At 45.8% G+C, this 23579-nt stretch overlaps 2 protein-coding genes across 3 annotated transcripts in view; one reads left to right on the top strand and one right to left on the bottom strand.

Moving 5' to 3' along the window:
• Nucleotides 1–6592, bottom strand: part of LOC308130651 (proteasomal ubiquitin receptor ADRM1-like) — a 7518-nt gene extending 926 nt beyond the window's left edge. The window contains exons 1-8 of the mRNA XM_080497066.1: nt 6511–6592; nt 5045–5264; nt 3010–3126; nt 2275–2485; nt 1479–1557; nt 1144–1334; nt 263–388; nt 27–184 (exon numbers count right to left, since the gene is read on the bottom strand). Coding sequence (XP_080353192.1) covers nt 27–184; nt 263–388; nt 1144–1334; nt 1479–1557; nt 2275–2485; nt 3010–3126; nt 5045–5254 — 1092 coding nt within the window. The 5' untranslated portion in view covers nt 5255–5264; nt 6511–6592. The remainder of the gene's footprint in view (nt 1–26; nt 185–262; nt 389–1143; nt 1335–1478; nt 1558–2274; nt 2486–3009; nt 3127–5044; nt 5265–6510) is intronic.
• A 929-nt stretch (nt 6593–7521) lies between these two features.
• On the top strand, nt 7522–22681 carry LOC308130652 (dnaJ homolog subfamily C member 5-like). Of its 2 annotated transcripts, none has more exons than XM_080497067.1 (6): nt 7522–7656; nt 17021–17109; nt 19299–19470; nt 20688–20901; nt 21025–21196; nt 22054–22681. In XM_080497067.1, the coding sequence occupies exons 3-6, from the start codon at nt 19364–19366 to the stop codon at nt 22149–22151; spliced, it is 591 nt and encodes a 196-aa protein (XP_080353193.1). In that variant the 5' UTR covers nt 7522–7656; nt 17021–17109; nt 19299–19363; the 3' UTR covers nt 22152–22681. The 2 variants fall into 2 exon arrangements, with proteins under 2 accessions (XP_080353193.1, XP_080353194.1); XM_080497068.1 differs by lacking the exon at nt 7522–7656 and adding an exon at nt 14134–14191.
• The last annotated feature ends 898 nt before the right edge of the window (nt 22682–23579 follow it).

Below are 23579 nucleotides of genomic sequence, written 5' to 3'. Positions count from 1 at the left end.
GTGTGTGTGTGTGTGTGTGTGTGTACCTGCTGGAACTGGGGGGAGGACAGGGTGTGTTGGATCTCCTGGGGGGTCTGAGGAAGAATCTCCCCAGTGGGCAGGAAGGGCAGGAGCCGCTGCTGCACCTCGGCGTTGGTCAGGATGGGGGCCATCATCTCCGGGGTGCAGACGGTGGTCAGGTCCACTGCAGGGGGGGGGGCACGTTACACTCTGCTCTGGTTGGGGGGGGGGGGGGGGGGGGGGGTGTTAACCTGCCACTCACCAGCGGAGCCCTGAGCTCCTGACGGGACGTTCATGGTGGCCAGGATGTTCTGAAGGTCACTGAGCTGGATGGGCTGGTGGGGGGAGGGGCTGGAGGAGGGGGGGGGCACCACCGGGGACGGAGTGGCTGAGGAGGAGGAGGAGGCAGGAGGTGAGGAGGAGGAGGAGGAGACAGGAGGAGGAGAGGAGGAGGAGACAGTAGGAGGTGAGGAGGAGGAGGAGACAGCAGGAGGAGGAGGAGACAGGAGGTGAGGAGGAGACAGTAGGAGGAGACAGGAGGTGAGGAGGAGGAGGAGACAGTAGGAGGAGGCAACAGTAGGAGGAGACAGGAGGTGAGGAGACAGTAGGAGGAGGCAGGAGGAGACAGTAGGAGGAGGAGACAGGAGGTGAGGAGGAGACAGGAGGTGAGGAGGAGACAGGAGGTGAGAGTAGGAGGAGGAGACAGTAGGAGGAGGCAGGAGGAGACAGTAGGAGGAGGAGACAGGAGGTGAGGAGGAGACAGTAGGAGGAGACAGGAGGTGAGGAGGAGACAGTAGGAGGTGAGGAGACAGTAGGAGGTGAGGAGGAGGAGGAGACAGGAGGTGAGGAGGAGCGTCTCAGAGGACACTAGGTAAAGACGCTGCAGGACGAAGTGAATTTGACACGACGTCTAAATGAAAACAAAACTGACAGAAAACGAGCGACGGGTCAGGAAGTTTACTGGATTACTCTGAGTAACTGGGATTACTGAAACCAGAACGAGCAGGACGGCGTCGTCCATCCTGATCCATGAGAAACAATTACAAAGATGTTCAAACGTGAGCAGGATTAGCATTAGCCTCTGTCCTCAGCCGCTCATTAGCATTAGCATTAGCATGCTAACAGATGCCTTGCTTCATGTACCTGGTGTGGCAGGAGGAGCCGCCGCAGCAGAGGAGGAGGAGGTGGTGGTGGTGGTGGTGGTGGTGGAGGTGGAGGAGGAGGTGGTGGTGGAGGAGGCGGCAGGGGCAGCGGGGGTGGTGGGGGTCTGAGAGGAGCTCAGTCTGGAGGCGGAGCCAGAGGAAGGAGTGGCCGCTGCTGATTGGCTGCGAGAGCTGGAGGAGGAGGAGGAGGAGGAGGAGGAGGAGGAGGAGGAGGAGGAGGAGGAGGAGGAGGAGGAGGAGGAGGAGGAAGAAGAGTTCAGCACAGATTCCTGACGGTGGTTTCCCAGACCAGAGCCTCCAGGTCGTCTTCCTCACCTGGATGAAGAGCTGCTGGTCGCTGGTCCTCCGCTGCCCAGCAGGTTAGCAAGGCCTGGTCCGGCCAGAGCACCCAGACCTGCACACACACGCACACACACACACACACACACACACACACACACACACACACACACACAAACACACACACACACACAAACACAAACACAAACACAAACACAAACAGACACACACACACAAACACAAACACAAACACAAACACAAACACAAACAGACACACAAACACAGATACACACAGATACACACACACACACACACACACAAACAGACACAGATACACACAGAGACACACACAGAGACACACACACACACACACACACACACAAACAGACACAGATACACACAGAGACACACACAGAGACACACACACACACAAACAGACACAGATACACACAGAGACACACACAGAGACACACACACACACACACACAAACAGACACAGATACACACAGACACACACAGAGACACACACACACACACACACAAACAGACACAGATACACACACACACACACACACACACACACACACACACACACACACACACACACACACACACACACACACACACACACACACACACACACACACACACACACTCATTGACATTGATCTCAAAGTACAAAGAAACAACATCCTGGATTCAATCCAGATCCGTCCTTCCGCATTAAAAAACCAAACAGGATCCACTCCAGGTTTAACGTGAACTCAGCCTCTGTGTGTGTGTGTGTGTGTGTGTGTGTGTGTGTGTGTGTGTGTGTGTGTGTGTTGCTCACCCAGCCCCCCCAGCCCCGAGGGTCCGATCAGCTGCATCAGCTGGTTGTGGCTGATGTTCCCCAGCAGGTTCTGCAGTCCTCCCTCGCCGCCCAGCGCCGACAGCTCGTGGCCGCCGCCGCCGCCGCTGCCGGGCGCCCCGGGGATCGGGGGGTTGTTCAGGTACTCGTTCACCTTGCGGCAGAACTCCTCGTCTTTGTCCGTCTTTGGCTCCTGGGGGGGTGGGTGGGGGGGTGAGTTAGGGTTTGATTGCTGCAACAAGACAATTTCCCTTGGGGGATGAATAAAGTAATTATCTATCTGTCTATGTGTAGCAATAGAGGAGCCGAGAGCTGCAATGCATTGTGGGAGTTTCTGTTTGTGGTGTTTTAAATGTAATTATTGGGGGTTGTGTTAGGTTTGTAGTGTCGGTAGTGATTGTGTTTTTGTTGCTTAGTTCATGTAGTTTAGTTTATTAGTTGTAAGTCGTCAACCAGCAGTGAAGAAGGTTTAGTGTGTCGTGTCGTCCTGTGGGACTGTCAAAATAAAATGCGCGTGTCTCTCTGGGTGTTGTTTTCAGTGGGAAACGGGACCAAGTGGCTCTTTGAGCATCAAAGGTTTTCCGACCCCTTGATGTAGAAGAAAGTTCAGAGTTCTTTGATGGTTGGAAACGCGTCAAACTCTTCTTCTGCCTCCAGTTGTCCCTCGTCAACCTGCTCACACCTGATTGGACGTCTCTTTCCTGTCTTTCCTCTCACCTGCATCCAGAAGAAGAGCCTCTTGGACCCGGCCTTGAACTTCAGGACGTACACCCGGCCCGTGGTGCACTGGCTCACCCTCTTGAATTCACAGTCGTCGGGGAAGATGATGAGGTCCTGAGAGGGGGAGACGCCTCACCGTCACAACTTCATCTCAAAGGTCACAATCCGTTCCTGTAATTACTTCAATTAAATGTCAAATTACCGGTAATCTGGGACAAAGACAAACTGTGTGACCTGAGAGTGAAAGCAGAACCTGTTCTCCTGCTCTCACTCTCTCTGGCATCTCTGGAATTCAAACGCCCGAAGGTAAAAAAAACCAAACAAAAACAAATAAATCTGCCGTTTGGATCGTCTGGCTTCTCAAAGCTCAGGTTTCCGTTAGACGGGAGAAAATTCTGATCTACTCAACCTTTTAACGTGGGACCAAACACAGATCGTAACTTCTCCCAATTCTTAAAACATGCCGCCCTACAAGAGAGCCGAAGAAATAACTCTTAAGATTGCGTGTTTTCCGTGTTGATTTGGGGAGACTTGACCTCACAAACCACCGAGGACAAGCCAGTTCGCATCAAAACAAGACAAACTAGATGATCTGCATTTCCCAAGGCAAATGCATGATAGTGTGAGTGCAAACTGTAATGCTTTTTGCTGCCTGCCTGCGGCAGGGAGACTGGAATGCTTTGAAAAAGTTGGGAAAAGTTGAAAAAGTTTCAATAAGTTGAAACAGTTGAAAAGTGTCAAACAGTTGAAAAAGTTTCAAAAAGTTGAAAAAGTGTTAAACAGTTGAAAAGTGTCAGTTGTAAAAGTTTCGAAAAGTTGAACAAGTTTCAAAAAGTTGAACAAGTTGAAAAAGTGTCAAACAGTTGAACTAGTTTCAAAAAGTTGAAAAAGTGTTAAACAGTTGAAAAGTGTCAGTTGTAAAAGTTTCGAAAAGTTGAACAAGTTTCGAAAAGTTGAACAAGTTTCAAAAAGTTGAACAAGTTTCAAAAAGTTGAACAACTTTCAAAAAGTTGAACAACTTTCAAAAAGTTGAACAAGTTGAAAAAGTGTCAAACAGTTGAAAAAGTGTCAGTTGTAAAAGTTTCAAAAAGTTGCACAATTTACTAAAAGTGGAACGGTTGAAATCGGTTAAGATTTGAAGAAGTTATAGCGAGTTCAAAATTTCTCCATCCATTAACATTGGAAAAAAAGTGGCACAAAAGTTGAAATATTTTAAAAAGTTGACGAGATTTTAAAAAGCCGGAACATGGCCGGAAAGTGCCGAAAAAGCTGCACGATTTGATATTGGAATGGTGACGAACGGGCGAAGATTGCCAGAGTTTTAGCGATTCGAAAAAACGTCCAGAATAAACAGAAACAGAATCTGAAGAGTGTGAAAGTCTTGTAGCTTTAGCTCCTGGCTACATGTTTGGCATTAGCTCCTGGCTACATGTTTGGCATTAGCTCCTGGCTACATGTTTGGCATTAGCTCCTGGCTACATGTTTGGCATTAGCTCCTGGCTACATGTTTGGCATTAGCTCCTGGCTACATGTTTGGCATTAGCTCCTGGCTACATGTGTAGCGTTAGCTCTGGGCTACATGTTTGGCATTAGCTCCTGGCTACATGTGTAGCGTTAGCTCCTGGCTACATGTGTAGCGTTAGCTCCTGGCTACATGTGTAGCGTTAGCTCCTGGCTACATGTGTAGCGTTAGCTCTGGGCTACATGTTTGGCATTAGCTCCTGGCTACATGTTTGGCATTAGCTCCTGGCTACATGTTTGGCATTAGCTCCTGGCTACATGTTTGGCGTTAGCTCCTGGCTACATGTTTGGCGTTAGCTCCTGGCTACATGTTTGGCGTTAGCTCCTGGCTACATGTTTGGCGTTAGCTCCTGGCTACATGTGTAGCGTTAGCTCTGGGCTACATGTGTAGCGTTAGCTCCTGGCTACATGTGTAGCGTTAGCTCTGGGCTACGTGCACCACCATTCTCACACGAACGACCGAGTGAGGAAACGAAGAGAAATTGAACCGTGGGTTTTCGTGGTCACTCACGTCGTCCACGTTCCCGCTGGTCCTGTCCTTCCAGCAGAAGTGGATCAGGGAGTCGTCGGACTGCTGGACGTACACCGAGCCTTTGCGTTTGTCCGGCATGACCACGTTCCCCTTCAGGGTCATTTTACCGGCACGGAACTCCACCAGGTACTTGCTGGAGCTTCCTCTGGACCCGCTGGCCAGGCTGGGGAAGAGAGCGCCCGACGACATCGTTCGATCTCTGTTGGGGAAAAAATAAAAAAAAGGCGGGAAAATAAGAGCGCGATAATCCACGACGACCTCCATGTTTTTTTCTCGTGTTTGGAAATACGTTGTATTGTGACAACAACCCACACTTTCAGAGCTACAGTGTTATAGTGTTGAGCGTGAGAAAATAAAGACTTTCTTTTTAAATCAAAGCTGGAAACTCACTTTTTTTAAGTTGGCTTTTAACTCTGTCTAGGACAGTGCATTTTATTCTGTATGCTCTGTTTTTATGAATCTCTGGAAGGCTTCACCAACCGGCAGCACCTGTGTTTTAGTTATTGTTTTTATGTACTATTCTCGTATTTATTTCTTAATGTATTGTTGTTGTTTTTTTAATATACAGCTTCGTTGTAAAGCCCTTTGGATACCACTAGGTGATTGTAAAGGGCTATAGAAATAAAGTTTGATTGATTGATTGATTGATTGATTGATTTCCATCCGTCCTGGAAGGTCAAATGTTGACGTTGACGGTGCCGGATTTTTTTTTGCAAACTTCTGCAAAAACACAAAACAAAGAATAATATTATATGACATATTAATATGTACCGGCCTCCGCAGTGCCTCAAATACTACTTACAAGAGGAGTAATAGCTGTATGGTTACAGGAATAAAGAATCTCCCGCTGAGCTGTTATATTGTATTAATAACGTCAATAACAATTGTAATAATAGAACATTTACTTAGTATGTAAATGTTCTATTCACAAAAAAATTGCCAATTAATCTGAAAAAAAAGTATTTCATCATACAGAACACAACTGTTTTTTTTATCTAATATTTGCCTTGTTTTATTGAGTTTAAAAGAATTATAATTCATCTTTAAAACAATGAATAAAGTTTGAGGGTAAAATGAGAAAATGAGGTTTTAGCTAGCGTGACGTGTCTGGTTTGTTTTTAACTGTTAAAGAAAAGCCACTTCACACACAATTACAGCCACGAGGGTCGCACAAATCCGCCACAGTGCAGTTTAAAAATAGTTAAGATAGTTTGGAGGAGTTTTGTTCTGTTTGTTCGCGTTTGGCAGACTTTTAAACGCGGACGTTGACTGAAGTAGCCGATGCTAACGTTAGCCCGTGACGCGGCGAAAAGTGAAACGTTTTCACGGAGCCAAAGTCAGTCAAAGTTAATAAACACGAGCCGCGTGCGAGTAAAAAGTAATCCGCGAGAACGTTTTCTTTCAAACGAAGACGTTTTTTTTTTTTTGGGGAGGTTTTTGTTTACCTGAAGTTGCCTTCTGAAGTTTCTCTCGCTCGTCACGCTCGGGCTTTTCACTTCCGGTCGTATCGTGCACCCGCACGCTCGGCGTCGGCAGCGCGCAGGGGGGCGGGAGAGTGGGCGTGGCTTGGTTGCTGGGATTGACAGCTCGCTGCCGTGTGGTGTTTCGGAAAAACTTGTTTCCGTGTTCACTGGTAACCCGACTTTGTTTTAAGGGTAATTGTTTAAAACCCAGAGGAAACCGATTGCCTTTAATCACATTTACAACTAGAAAAAGAAAAAAAACTCTGAAATATTTAATTTAATTTATTATTATTATTATTATTATTTAATAAAATTTAATACAATACAATACAATACAATTGTATTGTATTGTATTGTATAAAATTAAATAAAATAAAATAAAATAAAATAAAATAAAATAAAATAAAATAAAATTTAATTTAATTTAATTTAATTTAATTTAATTTAATTTAATTTAATTTAATTTAATTTAATTTAATTTAATTTAATTTAATTTAATTTAATTTAATTTTATCATATTTAATTATATTTAATTGCATTTAATTACATGTAATTACATTTAACTAAATTAACTTAAATTACATTGAATTAAATTAATTCTATTTAATTTTATTTCAGAACATGTAAAAAAAATGACATAAAAAAACATACAAACTGAATTAAAAAAACAAATGACGAGACAATGATCCAAATGAGTCATCCAGAGTTAAAATGACACACACGAATCTTACAACGTGTGCGTTATACATTACATTTTCTGAATGTATAATTTTTTAACTAAATATTTATCATCATTAAATTAAACGGGCGCCGAAATAGTCATCTTTGCGCCTCGCCACCAAGGCAGGCACAAGAACAACGTTTTAACGTGCCGTGCCTGTTGTCAGTCTATTTTTAACACCCGCTCGTCACGGGCGCGCGGGAAGTCGGTCACCAGCGAACGGGGACGCGAGTCACATCGCAACACCGGTGTAGCTGCTCGCCCGGTGCCTGCTCTGACGGCCGTTTGAATTGTCTCACGGCGGAAAGCGACGCAAGTGGGGGATGCGAGTGAAATAAAACGTCCGGCGAGGCTCCGAGTCGCAGAGAGAAGCAGAAGCCCCGCAGCCAGCCGGCGTTTGAGGAAAGGTGAGCGGTTACACCCGGGATCCGGGTTTTTAATAGCCGGAGGCGAGCTCTGCTGCTGCCCTTGGATTAGTTAGCGGGCTACATGCTAACGGCGGGGGCTAACCAACATGGATGCTGTGGCGCTTCTCCCCCCCCCCCCCCCCCCCCCCCCCACCGACGCCCGGAGATTATCCGCTTTAACCGGGGCTGACTCCCGACCTGACCGGTATTTTCTAGTTCCCTGCCAGTCACGAACCCGAAAGCCGCGCTCGCAGTGAGTCCCGTTGGGATCCGGTGCTTCGGACCGGACCGGACCGGACCGGACCGGACCGGAGCGGGCGACGCAGAACCGGGATTAAATCCGGATTTACGGGCTGGAACGAAGGTCTACGTGTGTTTTCGTGTCACCTGACGGGACACCGCTGACCTAAGAAATAATCATAATAATAATAATTAAAATAAAAAAAAAGCATGAATATGAAGCAATCTGCAGTGGGAATAGTTGGGGGATTGAGTCCCTGCACTGCCTTGCTTCAGGAGGAGGGCAGAGCAGCGTTCACACAGTCACTGATCAACCATGATGTAGAAACTTTTACACTTTTATTTATCTTTTGGTGTCCATCGTTATCGTCAGTCGGGCTGGATGTATTCCTCTTGTTCTTCATCGCAGACCAGATTGGAACCAGCAACCACGCACGTTTCACTGAAGGAGTTGTCGTATTGCATTTATTGCATTTTTCCCACCGTTTTGCCTTCACGCTGTTAATCACATTCACACATGGAGGCGCATCCATCCATCCGTTTCAGTGTCTTGCTCAAGGGGGGGGAGGTGGAGGGATAGAACCTGCAACCTTCCACTGTGTTTTCACGTCTCGCAGAACTCTGTCCGGTCAGGTGAGATCGGGAAAACGCGTCGACTTGCGTTTGGGTCTGATCAACATGAGTTTCCTCAGTAAACGCCCACTGGATGTTCTTTCTAAACTCGGTCCTGATGAATGATTAAACCGTTTTCACTGCCTTGCATGCGGAACAAAGGATTAGGGTTTTCTTTAAACAAGGATTTAATATTTATCTAGAATTAAGTGCGTGACTCAGTGAGTACATCCAGATGTGTTTTGTGGTTGAAGGGAACTTGAGGTCTCTCTGTCTGGATAGTGACACGGTGTTGCTGTGCTTTAATGGCGTCCTGCGCATTACAATACTGTGTTTATTGTTTTAATTGCAAAAATCACGGTAAAGGAAAAAAAAAAACATTCATTAAGACATTAATCATCATTTAAGAGGAAGAGAGTAAAACCTCCTCCAGCTTCGCGAATGGGCCAGACGACTTCCTGCCACATTATTTCATAATAAGAGCGGGCTGCCGACGTCTGTGGGATGTGACGGCTTCACTCCTTCATCCCTTCTTTCTCTCTTTCTTTAAATTCAGTGCCTCCGTCCTCTCAGTTTCGGGGGGCTCGACGTTTTACCCACGCTAATGTCTTTTGATCACCGGCGGGACACGTCCGGGAAAAGTCGCCGAGTCGTCATTCCTCTGACTCAGCTGGTCCCCCCCCGTCAGCAGGAACACACACACACACACACACACACACACACACACACACACACACACACACACACACACACACAGAGAGGGAGATTCTCTGCAACCAACTCCGTCATTACTTATTGATCAATCCGCTTTTTTATTTTCCTCTTCGGTACAAAACCTTCCTGGTTCCTTTCAAGTGTCTTTGATGTCACATGAAAGACTCGTAAGCAGCTTAGAAACCGGTGGATGTTGTTGTTGTTGTTGTTTTTTTTCCCTAAAGCAAACGTCTTTGACGGAACGTAAGCATATTTACGGAACGTCGGATTCTTTGCTGCCGTGTTTGATTTCTCACGTTTACGTCAGCGGCTGCTTCCTGTCGGAGTGTCGCTTCCACGACCCTCCAAAACCTAAAATTATCCCCCAGCTGGGATTCCTCGTTTTGGCTCGCTGGTATTTTGGTGTCGATATTTGCGTCCTCACTCGGGCTGAGACGTTTTATCCCCCGAACGTTTAATGAAGACGTGTTGAAGGTGTGCGACGTTTCTGGAACGTCTAATCTCGTCTTGTTTGATTTCACAGAATCTGACGCTTTATTTTAGAAGCCAATTAATATACTGTATTTTGAAAAAGACGATATTTAATAAGATCATCCTGTTTGTTTTTTTTGGCTTGTTTGTTGTTAGCAGGATCTGATAGTTATTTATCAAAACATGATTATTTTAAAAATATTCCTTGCTGTTTAGGCTAAATCTTTAAAAAGGGGGAGTCAGCTACTTTTATTTTGACAGTCACCGTGATAACAAACCATCTTGGTGGTCTGTCAAAAAATAAAATGTTGTTCTGCACTCGAGATATATATATATATATATATAATACGAGCTAGAAATACTTCAACATAAACACTTTGATCAATTGTTCCAAAATAAAAGGTTGGAGGTGGGAGAGCCGTATGAACGGGAGGCGGAGCTTCAGCAAGGAACTCCAAACTTTATCCTCCTTTCCAACACACTTCTCAGAAACACCTTTCTTTCCTCTCTTCTTTCCTCTCGTCTCTCCGTCGGAGCTTCAAACACGGTGGAACAACAAAGCTACTTCCTGTCTACAAAATAAAGTTCCCCACAGTGAACAGGGAACTTTATTCTAGAGAGAGAGAGAGAGAGAGAGAGAGAGAGAGAGAGAGAGAGAGAGAGAGAGAGAGAGAGTGAGAGAGAGAGAGAGAGGAGAAGAGAGAGAGAGAGAGAAGAGAGAGAGAGAGACGAGAGAGAGAGAGAGAGAGAGAGAGAGAGAGAGAGAGAGAGAGAGAGAGAGAGAGAGAGAGAGAGAGGAGAGAGGAGAGATGAGAGAGAGAGAGAGAGAGAGGAGTGAGAGAGAGAGAGAGGAGAGAGAGAGAGGGTTCATGGAGGATAAAGTTTCCTTGCTGAAGCTCCGCCTCCCGTCCGTCGTTCTTGACAAACGTCGTCCTTTTTCCTCCCGCAGATAAAACTGGACTGAAGCTAATTTGAATTAAAAAAAAAAAAAAACAACAACAAAAACTCCACGTCCACTTGTTTCATTTCTGCTTCGCTTCACTTGAATCACCAGCGACAGTTTTTGATTGTTTCATGGGAGGCGGTGAGAGGAGTCGATGAGGTCGGCACTGACTTGGGCCGGGGACGTTGTCCAACGCTCCGAACGCGTCTTCCAGGTGAGACAATCGGTTTTATCTTGTCAAGTCTTGTCTTCACTTTAAACGGCGCTTGACGGAGTGACGGGGTGAAACCAGGCTAATCTCACTTCAGCACCAGCGAGGCGACGCAGAGAGACGTTCGGGGGATTCTGTCTTGACTGGTGAAACCGTTTCCTCACGGTTAGTTCCAGTGGTGCTGACTCGTCAAAAAGTTAGAAAGAAGACGGGGACGATAGCGCCCCCCACTGGTCGGTGAACTCTCAAGCGGCGTTCTGCGTTTGAATTGGTTGAGGAGGGCGGAGGGTCAGGAGTTCCTTCACCGTATGTCGCAACAGTCCCGTGGTCCAACGTCTCATGACTCTGTCAAATATTCACTTTCACGTTTGTCTCTGCGGCGCTACGTCTGTCCCATTGACTCCCTCCCTCGCTCTCTCCTCCCTGTCCACTGCCTCTGTCGTCCTCTGACACTGACGTTGTGAGGACGGGATCTGGTGGAGAGACACTGTGTCCACACAACCGTCCCGGGACGCCCTGAACGTCCCGTCGATCAGGTATCGTTGTCGTATTCAGTTGGCTGTACTGAGCATGTGCAGAAGTCCCCTGTACCACGGCAGCAGTGTGGCGGCGCGGTCGCGGCGTCTCCGCTTTCGAAAAAGTTCCACCTCGGGAACCCGTTGTGTTTCCGGTGACTCCGAAGGCCGTCGTCGTGGAAACGGAGCCCCTGGGTGGCTCTCTTTTTACGTAGCGTTGGTAAAAACGGTTTGTGTTCCAGAGTTCGTATTTTCAGTCGTTTAAACGGGTGAATTCTATGTGGAGACGTTTCCATATTGTCTGTTGAAAACAAGGTGTGGGTGTCGACGTCTGGATCTGGACGCTTCGTCCAGACGGTCCTGAGCCAAACCATCAATCAGTCTTCAAACACAGAATCTAAACCTCTTTTTCAATCTGTTGGTTTTCCTCTTGGGTCTGTGACGTTCTAATCCAGTTCTGTGACCATCGACTCTCTAACTGACACCGACTTCACCACCATCTGTTAGAACGTGGAGCTTCCTGACAAATAAATGCAGATCTTGAGAGAATGTAGACGTTTGACTCGTCCCGATGTAAAGATTTGAAGGTATAAGACGTTGAAATGAGGAGTTCGTCACCTTGTCGGGTAGGATGTCCTCATGCAGCTTCCAGTGTCTCTTCAGTGGAGTCAGTGCTGTGACGTCTGTCCTGCTCAGTTAGCGTGAGTCAGTCCGCTGGGGAAGCCGAAGCACAAACGCTGACAGGAAGCCGATTGGACATTAGCTAATGAATTGGATTGGCCTTTTCTCTTCTTTTTTTGTTTTGTGCATCGCAGCATTCCTCTGCAGACGCTGCCAGGAAAAGGCCTGCAGTGTTTCAGAGTCTCGCTCTGTCGGTCCAGCCCTGTTGTGACACCAGTCTGGAATTTGGGCCTTTTGGTTTTGCTTTCGGTGTGACGGGCTTTTGGTATGACGAGCGTTCGTTCGCCGCGACGACGCAGGAAGACAGACTCACATCGTCGGGAGTCAAAGGAAAACTGCCGAGGGCCTTCATTTGGGTTTTAAAGTCACGTTTTCAGGGGTGCCAGAGTTCACTGCTTTGATCTGGATCGGAGTCCGGGGAGCGTTCACACTGGACCAAAGAGAAGCGGACTTTCCCTGAAACCGCCTCTGGTCCAGATCAAACGGTGCCGGTGTGAACGCACCCTTAAAGTCCCAGTGAAATGTAACACGCTACTTTGCAAAAAACGATAGTTGGGGTTCTACTTGTAAGGTTCCTCCGACCACTGTTGTCGCATAACAAAGTTATTTGAATTTTGAATCTCCAGCTGAGGAAGTCGGGGGAATCCTTCTTCGTGGGCGTGACGTCACGAGTTGTGCAGATCTCCATCTGTTGTGTTTATATCGGCTTGTTTCCTCTTAAATATCCAAGTTTTTACAGTGTTTTGAAGTTATAGTCGGCGTTTTATGAGCCTTGATGAAAGATTGAGCCTGGAAGAGACCAGAGAGGAGGAAAGGAGCACGGGCGGCGGGAGCCGCTAGCCGTTAGCTCTTGCGGCTAGCGGGAGACACTAGCTCGCGCGGCTAGTAGACGATCAGGTAATACCTGGACTCGTCTTCGGTGATTCCGCAGTCGGAAAAGCTCTTGGACGTGTTGGAACCACGAAGTCGTTCTGCCAAAAGTCAGGAGCCTCAAAGCCTCAAAGGTGAAAAGTGGCGGCTGCTGAGGCGAGGAGACGAGGACGAATGGAGGACGAAGCGTCTTCTGCTTCCTCAAACATGTTCCAGACGGGGTCACCGATGGCAGAACCACCTTCTGTGTCTTCTTCATCAATCACTGGGTTTGAAATGACCATGATGATGAAATCTGGTTCAATTCAGCCTCTTCGTGGTCAAAACTCTGATCCTCCATAATGGAAACACAACTTGGGCGTGTGCACAACTCGTGATGTCACTCTGTTATTGTCAGAAGCTCCGCCCAGCAGAGGAAATGCCAACGTTTATCGGCTATTTTCTCGCAGATTGTCGCGTTTTAACATTTGACCTTCAGCCAGTTGGCAGGAAAACGTTCTAGAAGAGACACCAGAGAGTTTTGGAGGTGGAACCTTCATTTCACTGGGACTTTAATTCTTCTTAATTGTAACGCGTCACTCCCGTCAGTCTGTGGAGGCCTTACCCCCCGGCCGTCCTGCAGACTCGTCCCGGTGCAGTGGAGGTCCAGGTCCTCAGGAACCTGAATCGACGGTTCTGCGAGAGATGTGACTGAACGCGTTACACACCATGTGTCGTGTGACGGCTCCTCTGTGTGAATCCCTGCAGCAGCTGTGTTTACCAGGAACACGTCACCCACTGATCGCCGCGCAGGAACAAGCAAGGCTTCGTATGGCGTCCTCACCCGAGTCACACACACTTGTACGTTTTACCGTCAGCAGCAGTCGGTCCGTCTCAAAGTGGATTCGTGGCTTTTTTTTTCCCCCGAACTCTTCCTCTACTGCGTTTATAATTCCTACTTTGTTCAGTTATTTTCTGCAACATATGAGCGAATGAAGCTTTTTTGTATTTGTGGGGAAAGAAATGAAATATTTCGAACGCGACCCAAACATTTCTGGGCGTCAGAGTTTAGTCTCACCGTCTTTAATGTCTGGTTCACTGATGGTCTGTGTAAAGAGTCTGTCGCTGCAGTGACTGTCAGTGGTGGTGAAGTGAATCAGCGTTCTCTCCAGCGACTTCCTCCTTGTGGTTTTTTTTTTTTCCCGTTTGTTTTAATGTCTTGAGTGTCGTACGGCCGGCGGGTTAGTTATACCTTACCTCAGAGTAGAGAATCCCCAGAAGACGAGCAGAAGAACGGAGGTCTGACTCTTTCTACCTTTTATACTTGATGCTTCTGTTTAACTAGCCGTGTGTAACTAGCCGTGTGTAACTAGCCGTGTTTAACTAGCCGTGTGTAACTAGCCGTGTGTAACTAGCCGTGTGTAACTAGCCGTGTGTAACTAGCAGCAGCGTGACGGTTAAAGTGGTGACGTCGCTTGTTTTCATCAAGAAATGCATAGATAGAGAGATAATTACTTTAATCATCCACAAAGGGAAATTGTCTTGTTGCAGCAATCTGGTACATACAAATATTATAAAATACAGTAGAATAGTAATAAAAGTAAGAAATTAAACTATCTGGGTATAAGACATAAAGTAAAACACAGAACGGAACATGGGCTCTTAGAAATAAGCAGGAGATCAAAGCAAGATAAATAAATAAGGTTCAGTGGCAGAGCCATTAGAAGTAGGAATTATATAATAATAATAACAATAATACAGATAACAACAGTGTGCAATAGTGTATAATACTCGTGTATAGTACTACTAATAATGGTAGCAATAATATAACAATAACAATATGGTAGCAATAAAATAACAAACAATATATATATATATATATATATATATATCAGTAATAATAATAATAATAATAATACAGATAATAATAATGTGTAATAGTGTATAATACTCGTGTATAGTACTACTAATAATGGTAGCAATAATATAACAACAACAATATGGTAGCAATAAAATAACAAACAATATATATATATATATATATATATATATATCAGTAATAATAATAATAATAATAATACAGATAATAATAATGTGTAATAGTGTATAATACTCGTGTATAGTACTACTAATAATGGTAGCAATAATATAACAATAACAATATGGTAGCAATAAAATAACAAACAATATATATATATATATATATATATATATCAGTAATAATAATAATAATAATAATACAGATAATAATAATGTGTAATAGTGTATAATACTCGTGTATAGTACTACTAATAATGGTAGCAATAATATAACAACAACAATATGGTAGCAATAAAATAACAAACAATATATATATATATATATATATATATATATATATCAGTAATAATAATAATAATAATAATAATAATATTACAGATAATAATAATGTGTAATAGTGTATAATACTTGTGTATAGTACTACTAATAATGGTAGCAATAATATAACAACAACAATATGGTAGCAATAAAATAACAAACAATATATATATATATATATATATATATATATATCAGTAATAATAATAATAATAATAATACAGATAATAATAATGTGTAATAGTGTATAATACTCGTGTATAGTACTACTAATAATGGTAGCAATAATATAACAATAACAATATGGTAGCAATAAAATAACTAACAATAACAATGTATATATATATCAGTAATAATATTATACAAATACAAATATGCATATTTGTATGTCCAACAAAACTTGTTTTGCAGCCAGACTCACACAGTAAATACCACCTGGTACTTTAATTGCTCATGTTTGTATATTATTATTATTATTATTATTATTATTATTATTATTATTATTATTATTGCAGAAACAGGCTGGAGGATCTCATTTAGTCCTTTCTGCTCCTGGAATCTTGAGAAAAGCTGCAAACCGTTTCACACCGACAGGATTTTATATTAAAATGAAAGTTTTGTTTGGATTTGAGTCTAAAGGGAAAAAAAATCGTAGCTTCATATAACCGGAGAGTCGCTCCAGTTGTGTTTCTCTCTGGAACACTGAAGAGGAGGAACCAGAGGGCAAAAGCAGAAGTGAGTGTAGCAGGGAGACATTGGGAGACGGAGGTGACGGAGGTGACGGAGGAGACGGAGGAGACGGTGTCTCATGTGAGAAGAAAAAGTGCAGACAGGCTCTAAATGTTGCAGGAGGAAGAGAAACCTCCCCGGAAATGAGCAGGAGGAAGGCAGGAGGTGCTGATGAGGATGACGGAGGTGTAGAAGGTGTGGAAGGTGTGGAAGGTGTAGAAGGTGTAGAAGGTGTGGAAGGTGTGGAAGGTGTAGAAGGTGTGGAAGGTGTAGAAGGTGTGGAAGGTGTAGAAGGTGTGGAAGCTGCAGGTTGGAAATGAGTGAACGAATGAATTTATTCACATTTTCAACAGGCAGATATATATTAATCATTGTGATGACATAAAAAAAAAACCTGAGGGTGAAAAGAAAAGTCGTAGATACGATTTATTTCTGTTGTCGTCCTCGTAAAAAAAAAAAAAAAATGAAATGTTGACATTATAGTGAACCATTAAAAACACAAACATTTTACAAAAGTATAATATAAATGTAGAATAAATAGATCTTATGTAAATTTATTGCACAGAAGGATTCATCACGGAAAACTAGCCTTTAGTTAAAAAGTGTGTTAATAACGGGGTTTTATAAATTCCAATAAAAACCTTGTTGACTTGTTGTTTAAAAGCCAGTTTGTCGTCATGGCGATGTTCTAGTTTTGGTTTATTCCCTGTGCAGAAGTGAGACTCTTTACGGGAAGTAGATTGTCAAACACGGATCAGGTTTTGTGCCAATTGAACAAAATGTGAAGGTTTGTTCGGGTCTGGTTTCTGCAGAGGGTGTAAATAAAGCTCAGTAGGGGTCCTGACGCCCCCTGCTGGGCGTGGAGGAGAACCACGGCGTCGCTTCAGGAGCAGCAGGAGGTCGTCGTCGTCGTCTTCTTCTGCCTCGCTTTATTGATTGTTTGTGTTTGTTATGGAAAGTGGGGCTGCTTCACCATCGTGACCCCCTGCTGGTCCCGCTGGACTGACTCTGTGCCGCCATGTGGTTTTTCTTCCGGTGCAGATCCGGTCCTGACAGACTGGGCCGGTTCTGCTGAGACCACGTCGTGGACTTGAGCTGCAGGACGACTCTGCTGCTCCCGCAAGTAGCAGGTAAGCTAACGACAGCCAAGCGCTACGGAACAACATGTACAAGAATATTTCTAAATCCTTTCTATCAGAGTGGGGGGGGGGGGGGTCAACATGCACCTGGAGTTGTTCTTATGTCCCGTAAACGACTCACTGCAGAGCGTTGTTTTTACTGGAAGCAAGCAGACGAGATCATCTGCTGCACTTTGAACTGAAGGAGCTTCCTGGTAGTTACTCTACTCTTTGAAGTTATTGTTCCTGGTAGTTACTCCACTCTTTGAAGTTATTGTTCCTGGTAGTTACTCCACTCTTTGAAGTTATTGTTCCTGCTAGTTAATTTACTTTTTGAAGTTATTGTTCCTGGTAGTTAATTAACTTTTTGAAGTTATTGTTCCAGGTAGTTAATTTACTTTTTGAAGTTATTGTTCCTGGTAGTTACTCCACTCTTTGAAGTTATTGTTCCTGCTAGTTAATTTACTTTTTGAAGTTATTGTTCCTGGTAGTTAATTTGCTCTTTGAAGTTATTGTTCCTGGTAGTTACTCTACTCTTTGAAATTATTGTTCCTGCTAGTTACTCTACTCTTTGAAGTTATTGTTCCTGCTAGTTACTCTACTCTTTGAAGTTATTGTTTCTGTTAGTTAATCTACTTTTTGAAGTTATTGTTCCTGGTCGTTAACTTACTCTTTGAAGTTATTGTTCCTGGTCGTTAACTCACTCTTTGAAGTTATTGTTCCTGCTAGTTAATCTACTCTTTGAAGTTATTTAAAAAGGGTGTTTCCTCATTAAAATGCTCAGGTTTTCATGTGGGGGTGGGGGGGTTCAGTTGGAGCTTTGGATGGTTGGATGCTATTATCACACACACACTCACACAGTAGACCACTAATCCCGGGAGTCCCAATGGGCCGCTGTCATTGGTTAATCCAGGTCACATGTGAGTGCAGCTGGATCATGATTGGCTAATCGGTGCACAGCAGAGGGCGGGGCCTGGGAAGGTGTTAAGTGGCCGTGTTGACAGAGTGGGGGGGGTGCCGGGGGACATCTGGTGTCCCACAGTGTTGCTCTTCACAGTAAAGGTTGTTTGCTTGTTGGTGGCGTTGAACCTGCGCCCTCTGAGTGTAACTCACTGACCTGAACGTAATCTAAGGTTCACCTCCTCCGCCCACTGCCTGGGCGGAGGAGGTTTATCTCAGCAACAAGGAAACTCAAACGTTTACAGCCGGCGAGAACAAACATGTGGCAGGAGGTTTTTATTTTTTTATTGTCACATTTATCAGTTTGACCAAAGTCTGTTTGAAGATGAAAGCATTTCTTTCGTAAAGTTTGCTGAGTGAGTTTCCTGAGCAGAGAAAGACCAGAGTGCTCCTCCAGACGCTCAGCAGGGGGTCTGCAGGTGACCTCAGGTCTTTGAACAAGGCCTGTCCTCCTCCTTCACCTCCTCCTCCTCCTCCTCCTCCTTCACCTCCTCCTCCTCCATCTTCACCACCACCTCCTCCTCCTCCTCCTCCTGGTCTGCTCGGTCCAGAAACCGTGTTTTCAAAGTTTCCAGCTCCTCCTTGATTTTCATTAGAATATCGGATCCTAGGAGCTACATTCAGAATCTGCTGTGTCTGTGTGAGCTGGACTGGCTCCGCCCACACACACACACACACATGCCCATCTATGGGAAGAGGAGGAAGTACTTCCTCTCGTGGCGCCATGTGCCAGAGCAGAGCTGTCAAAGGGGGAGGAGCCTACCTTGATTGTGATTGGCTGAACCACCGATGACACTATATAGGGTTTGATTTCTGATTGGCTGCTTGGAGCAACACACTTTTTGAGAGAGAGAGAGAGAGACTTTTATTTTGAAGGTGTGTTACAGTTTGTCAGGTGTGTGATTCCTGCAGGTCCAGTGTGAAGAGAACATGCAGCTTATTTCCTCAGTCTGGTCCAGCCTGGCTTACCGTGGTCTCTAAGCCTGTTAACACCCCCCCCCCTCCCCCCCCGCTGATCCCAGATCCACATCCGCTGAAGCAGAGAACCTATATGTTCTTCTACATTTCTATGTTTTTAATCAATAATTCAATCAGATAATTCTTCACCACTTTGTGCCACAATGACCTTTTAAATTCAGCTTTGATGTGACCTAACCAACATTTTAGTCTCTCCGTCCTGCAATCTGAGCTTTTGTGGCTCAAGCCAGTTCCACTCACCGCCATCTTTGTTCCCCTGGCAGGTGAGAGGCTGAGCGAGTGAGGGAGACGGTGACAGAGAGAGAGAGAGACGGAGTGAGGGGCCACCATGGACCACCAGAGACAGAGGAGTCTGTCCACCTCCGGGGAGTCGCTGTACATCGTGCTGGGAGTCGACAAGAGCGCCACCACAGAGGACATCAAGAAATGTTACCGGTGTGTGTCCGCACACACACACACACACACACACACACACACACACACACACACTTGTATTGTTCTATGTTCTCCACTCGAGGGCGTCAGAGGACAGCAAGGTGACATTTAACCAGTTCAAGTGGATCAAATTGTCTGTGTGTGTGTGTTTGTGTGTGTGTGTGTGTGTGTGTGTGTGTGTGTGTGTGTGTGTGTGTGTGTGTGTGTGTGTGTGTGTGTGTGTGTGTGTGTGTGTGTGTGTGTGTGTGTGTGTGTGTGTGTGTGTGTGTGTGTGTGTGTGTGTGTGTGTGTGTGTGTGTGTGTGTGTGTGTGTGTGTCTGTAGTGACGTGTCTGTAGTGACGTGTCTATAGTGACGTGTCTGTATGGACGTGTCTGTATGGACGTGTCTGTATGGACTTGTCTGTGGTGACGTGTCGGTGGTGACGTGTCGGTGGTGACGTGTCGGTGGTGACGTGTCTGTGGTGACGTGTCTGTAGTGACGTGTCTGTGGTGACGTGTCTGTAGTGACGTGTCTGTGGTGACGTGTCTGTGGTGACGTGTCTATAGTGACGTGTCTGGTGACGTGTCTGGTGACGTGTCTGGTAACGTGTCTGTGGTGACGTGTCTGTGGTGACGTGTCTGTGGTGACGTGTCTGTGGTGACGTGTCTGGTGACATGTCTAGTGACGTGTCTAGTGACGTGTCTAGTGACGTGTCTGTGGTGACGTGTCTGTGGTGACGTGTCTGTGGTGACGTGTCTGTAGTGACGTGTCTGTAGTGACGTGTCTGTAGGGACGTGTCTGTAGGGACGTGTCTGCGGTGACGTGTCTGCGGTGACGTGTCTGCAGTGACGTGTCTAGTGACGTGTCTAGTGACGTGTCTAGTGACGTGTCTGTAGTGACGTGTCTATAGTGACGTGTCTATAGTGACGTGTCTGTAGTGACGTGTCTATAGTGACGTGTCTATAGTGACGTGTCTGTAGTGACGTGTCTATAGTGACGTGTCTATAGTGACGTGTCTGTAGTGACGTGTCTATAGTGACGTCTGTGGTGACGTGTCTATAGTGACGTGTCTGTAGTGACGTGTCTATAGTGACGTGTCTATAGTGACGTGTCTGTAGTGACGTGTCTATAGTGACGTCTGTGGTGACGTGTCTATAGTGACGTGTCTGCAGTGACATGTCTATAGTGACGTGTCTATAGTGACGTGTCTGCCCCCCCCCCCCCCCCCCCCCACAGGAAGCTGGCGCTGAAGTTCCACCCGGACAAGAACCCGGACAATCCGGACGCGGCGGAGAAGTTCAAGGAGATCAACAACGCTCACTCCATCCTGGCCGACGCCACCAAGAAGAACATCTACGACAAGTACGGCTCCCTGGGGCTCTACGTGGCCGAGCAGTTCGGGGAGGAGAACGTCAACACGTACTTCGTCCTGTCCAGCTGGTGGGCCAAGGTGGGTGGAGCTGCTCCTCCTCCTCCTCTTCCTCCTCCTCTTCCTCCTCCTCCTCCTCCTCCTCCTCCTCCTCCTCCTCACCACACCTGTGAGTGTGTCCCTGACCCTCGTCTTCCTCCCCAGGCGCTCTTCGTCTTCTGCTGCCTCTCCACCGGCTGCTACTTCTGCTGCTGCCTGTGCTGCTGCTGCAACTGCTGCTGTGGGAAGTGTAAACCTCGGCCCCCCATGGACCAGGAGCCCGACTTCTACGTGTCCCCCGAGGACCTGGAGGCCCAGCTGGCCGCTGAAGACAGAGGTGGGGGGGGGGGGGGGGGTTGTTGACTCTATGATGTGTGACTCTATGATGTTTGACGCTATGATGTGTGTAACTATGTTGTTTGACTCTATGGTGTTTGACTCTATGGTGTGTGACTCTATGATGTGTGACTCTATGATGTGTGACTCTATGATGTGTGACTCTATGTTGTTTGACTCTATGTTGTCTAACTCTATGGTGTTTGACTCTATGTTGTGTGACTCTATGATGTGTGACTCTATGATGAGTGACTCTATGGTGTGTGACTCTATGGTGTGTGACTCTATGTTGTTTGACTCTATGGTGTTTGACTCTATGTTGTCTAACTCTATGGTGTTTGACTCTATGGTTTGTGACTCTATGGTGTGTGACTCTATGATGAGTGACTCTATGGTGTGTGACTCTATGGTGTGTGACTCTATGTTGTTTGACTCTATGGTGTTTGACTCTATGATGTGTGACTCTATGATGTTTGACTCTGTGATGTGTGGACTCTATGTTGTGTGACTCTATGGTGTTTGACTCTATGATGTTTGACTCTATGACGTGTGACTCTATGACGTGTGACTCTATGACGTGTGACTCTATGACGTGTGACTCTATGATGTGTGACTCTATGGTGTTTGACTCTATGATGTCTGACTCTATGGTGTTTGACTCTATGATGTTTGACTCTATGGTATTTGACTCTATGATGTGTGAACCTATGGTGTTTGACTCTATGATGTTTGACTCTATGATGTTTGACTCTATGGTGTCTAACTCTATGATGTGTTACTCTACGGTGTGTGACTCTATGGTGTTTGACTCTATGATGTGTGACTCTTTGATGTGTGACTCTTTGATGTCTCCTCCAGACAGCAGCGATCCCATCGTGATGCAGCCGTCTTCAGCCACAGAAACCACTCAGCTCACCTCCGATGCCCACCACAGCTACAAGACCGAGTCGTACTGAACACACACTCTCTCACACACACACACACACACACACACACACACACACACACACACACACACACGCACACACACACACACACACTCGAGCGTCTCGTCTTGATTTGCCCAGTGCTTTCACGCGGCCATGTTGAAACAAAGCGTGGAGTCGCTCTCACAGTTTTCTGCTCCACCGACCGTCACAGACCAGAGGAGGAAGAGGAGGAGGAGGAGGACGGAGGTGAAGACACACACGTGTCCGTTCTTTATTCCAGTTTCTTCCTCCGTCACCCGACGTGACCGTTTAACAAGCCAAAGTCACAGAAGCGGTTCCTTTCAGACGCCTTTTGAAACGAGCGACACACATTTGAAATCTTTTTTTTTTTTTATCTGAATTCAATTCAACTGACGAGGAGAAGAAGAAGAGGAAGGAAAAAAAAAAAAAAGCGGACTTTGCCGGGACTCGAACCGGAGACCTGGAGAGCTGCTCACCTACAGTCACATGTTCATTTGATCTGCTTTAAATACCACCACTCCTCGTAGGCCAGCGTAAGTAGGTCAGAGATCTGGGGGGGGGGGGGGTGTATGGCCCCAATACCCTCGGAGGGGGGGGGGGGTTATATGGCCCTGATACCCTCGGGGGAGGGGGGGGGGGGGCATTGGCACCAGAGGCCGTCAGAGCAGACTCAGAAGAGGTGCTGCTCTGACACTAGATGAGAACAGCGGGGGGGGGGGGGGGGGGTTCAGGTGAGGGGGGGGGGGGGGTTCAGGTGAGGGGGGGGGGTTCAGGTGGAGCTCTCCTCCCCACCAGCCACAGCATTAATACCAGTTTAGTCGTCGTCCACCAGTTAACCAGCTCCGGTCACTAAAGGTTAACCTCCTGGTCTCAGCAGGTCGACAATCGACTTTTAATGAGAAAATGTCTTCCTGTCAGATACTTTGATTATTAAATACACACAAATAATACTTTTATTTGTTTACCATGTGTGTGTGTGTGTGTGTGTGTGTGTGTGCGCGTGTGTGTGTGTGTGTGTGTGTGTGTGTGTGTGTGTTCCTCCTTTTTATCCAGTGTTGATTTTTAGTTTTCTCTTCGTTTCGTGACTCTTAAAAAAGAAAAACTCTGTACATGTTGTGTAAAATGTGCGTTTTTAGATTTCACTTGTTTTTCCCCACTTTCTCTCCGTCTCTAGATTTGTGGTTTTGTTTTGTTAATTTTTTTTTCCTTATTTATGTTGTAAATGAAGGCGGGATGTTGAAAACCAGAGTCGTATCCATGGCGACGGTTTTGTCGACTCCCATCGTGTCGTCTGTTGTTTTTGGGGGGCTTTTTTTTTTCCCCACGTTGGCGCCACGTAGTTCGTCAGAGAAACGCAGGAGTGTTTGTGTGTCGCCAGTTTAGTTTTTATAAAAACGGGAAAGGAAAAAAAAAAAAAAAAAAAAGTGTCGTTGT

Source organism: Blennius ocellaris (genome assembly GCF_963422515.1).
Source record: "Blennius ocellaris genome assembly, chromosome: 5".
NCBI classification, from domain to species: domain Eukaryota; kingdom Metazoa; phylum Chordata; class Actinopteri; order Blenniiformes; family Blenniidae; genus Blennius; species Blennius ocellaris.
This window is presented reverse-complemented; position numbering and strand designations above follow the sequence as displayed.

Coding starts and splice junctions, on each gene's coding strand:
- LOC308130652 (XM_080497067.1), top strand. CDS start 19,364: ATGGACCACCAGAGACAGAGGAGTCTGTCCACCTCCGGGGAGTCGCTG. Junction 19,471..20,687: donor GACATCAAGAAATGTTACCG/GTGTGTGTCCGC, acceptor CCCCCCCCACAG/GAAGCTGGCGCTGAAGTTCC. Junction 21,197..22,053: donor GCTGGCCGCTGAAGACAGAG/GTGGGGGGGGGG, acceptor TGTCTCCTCCAG/ACAGCAGCGATCCCATCGTG.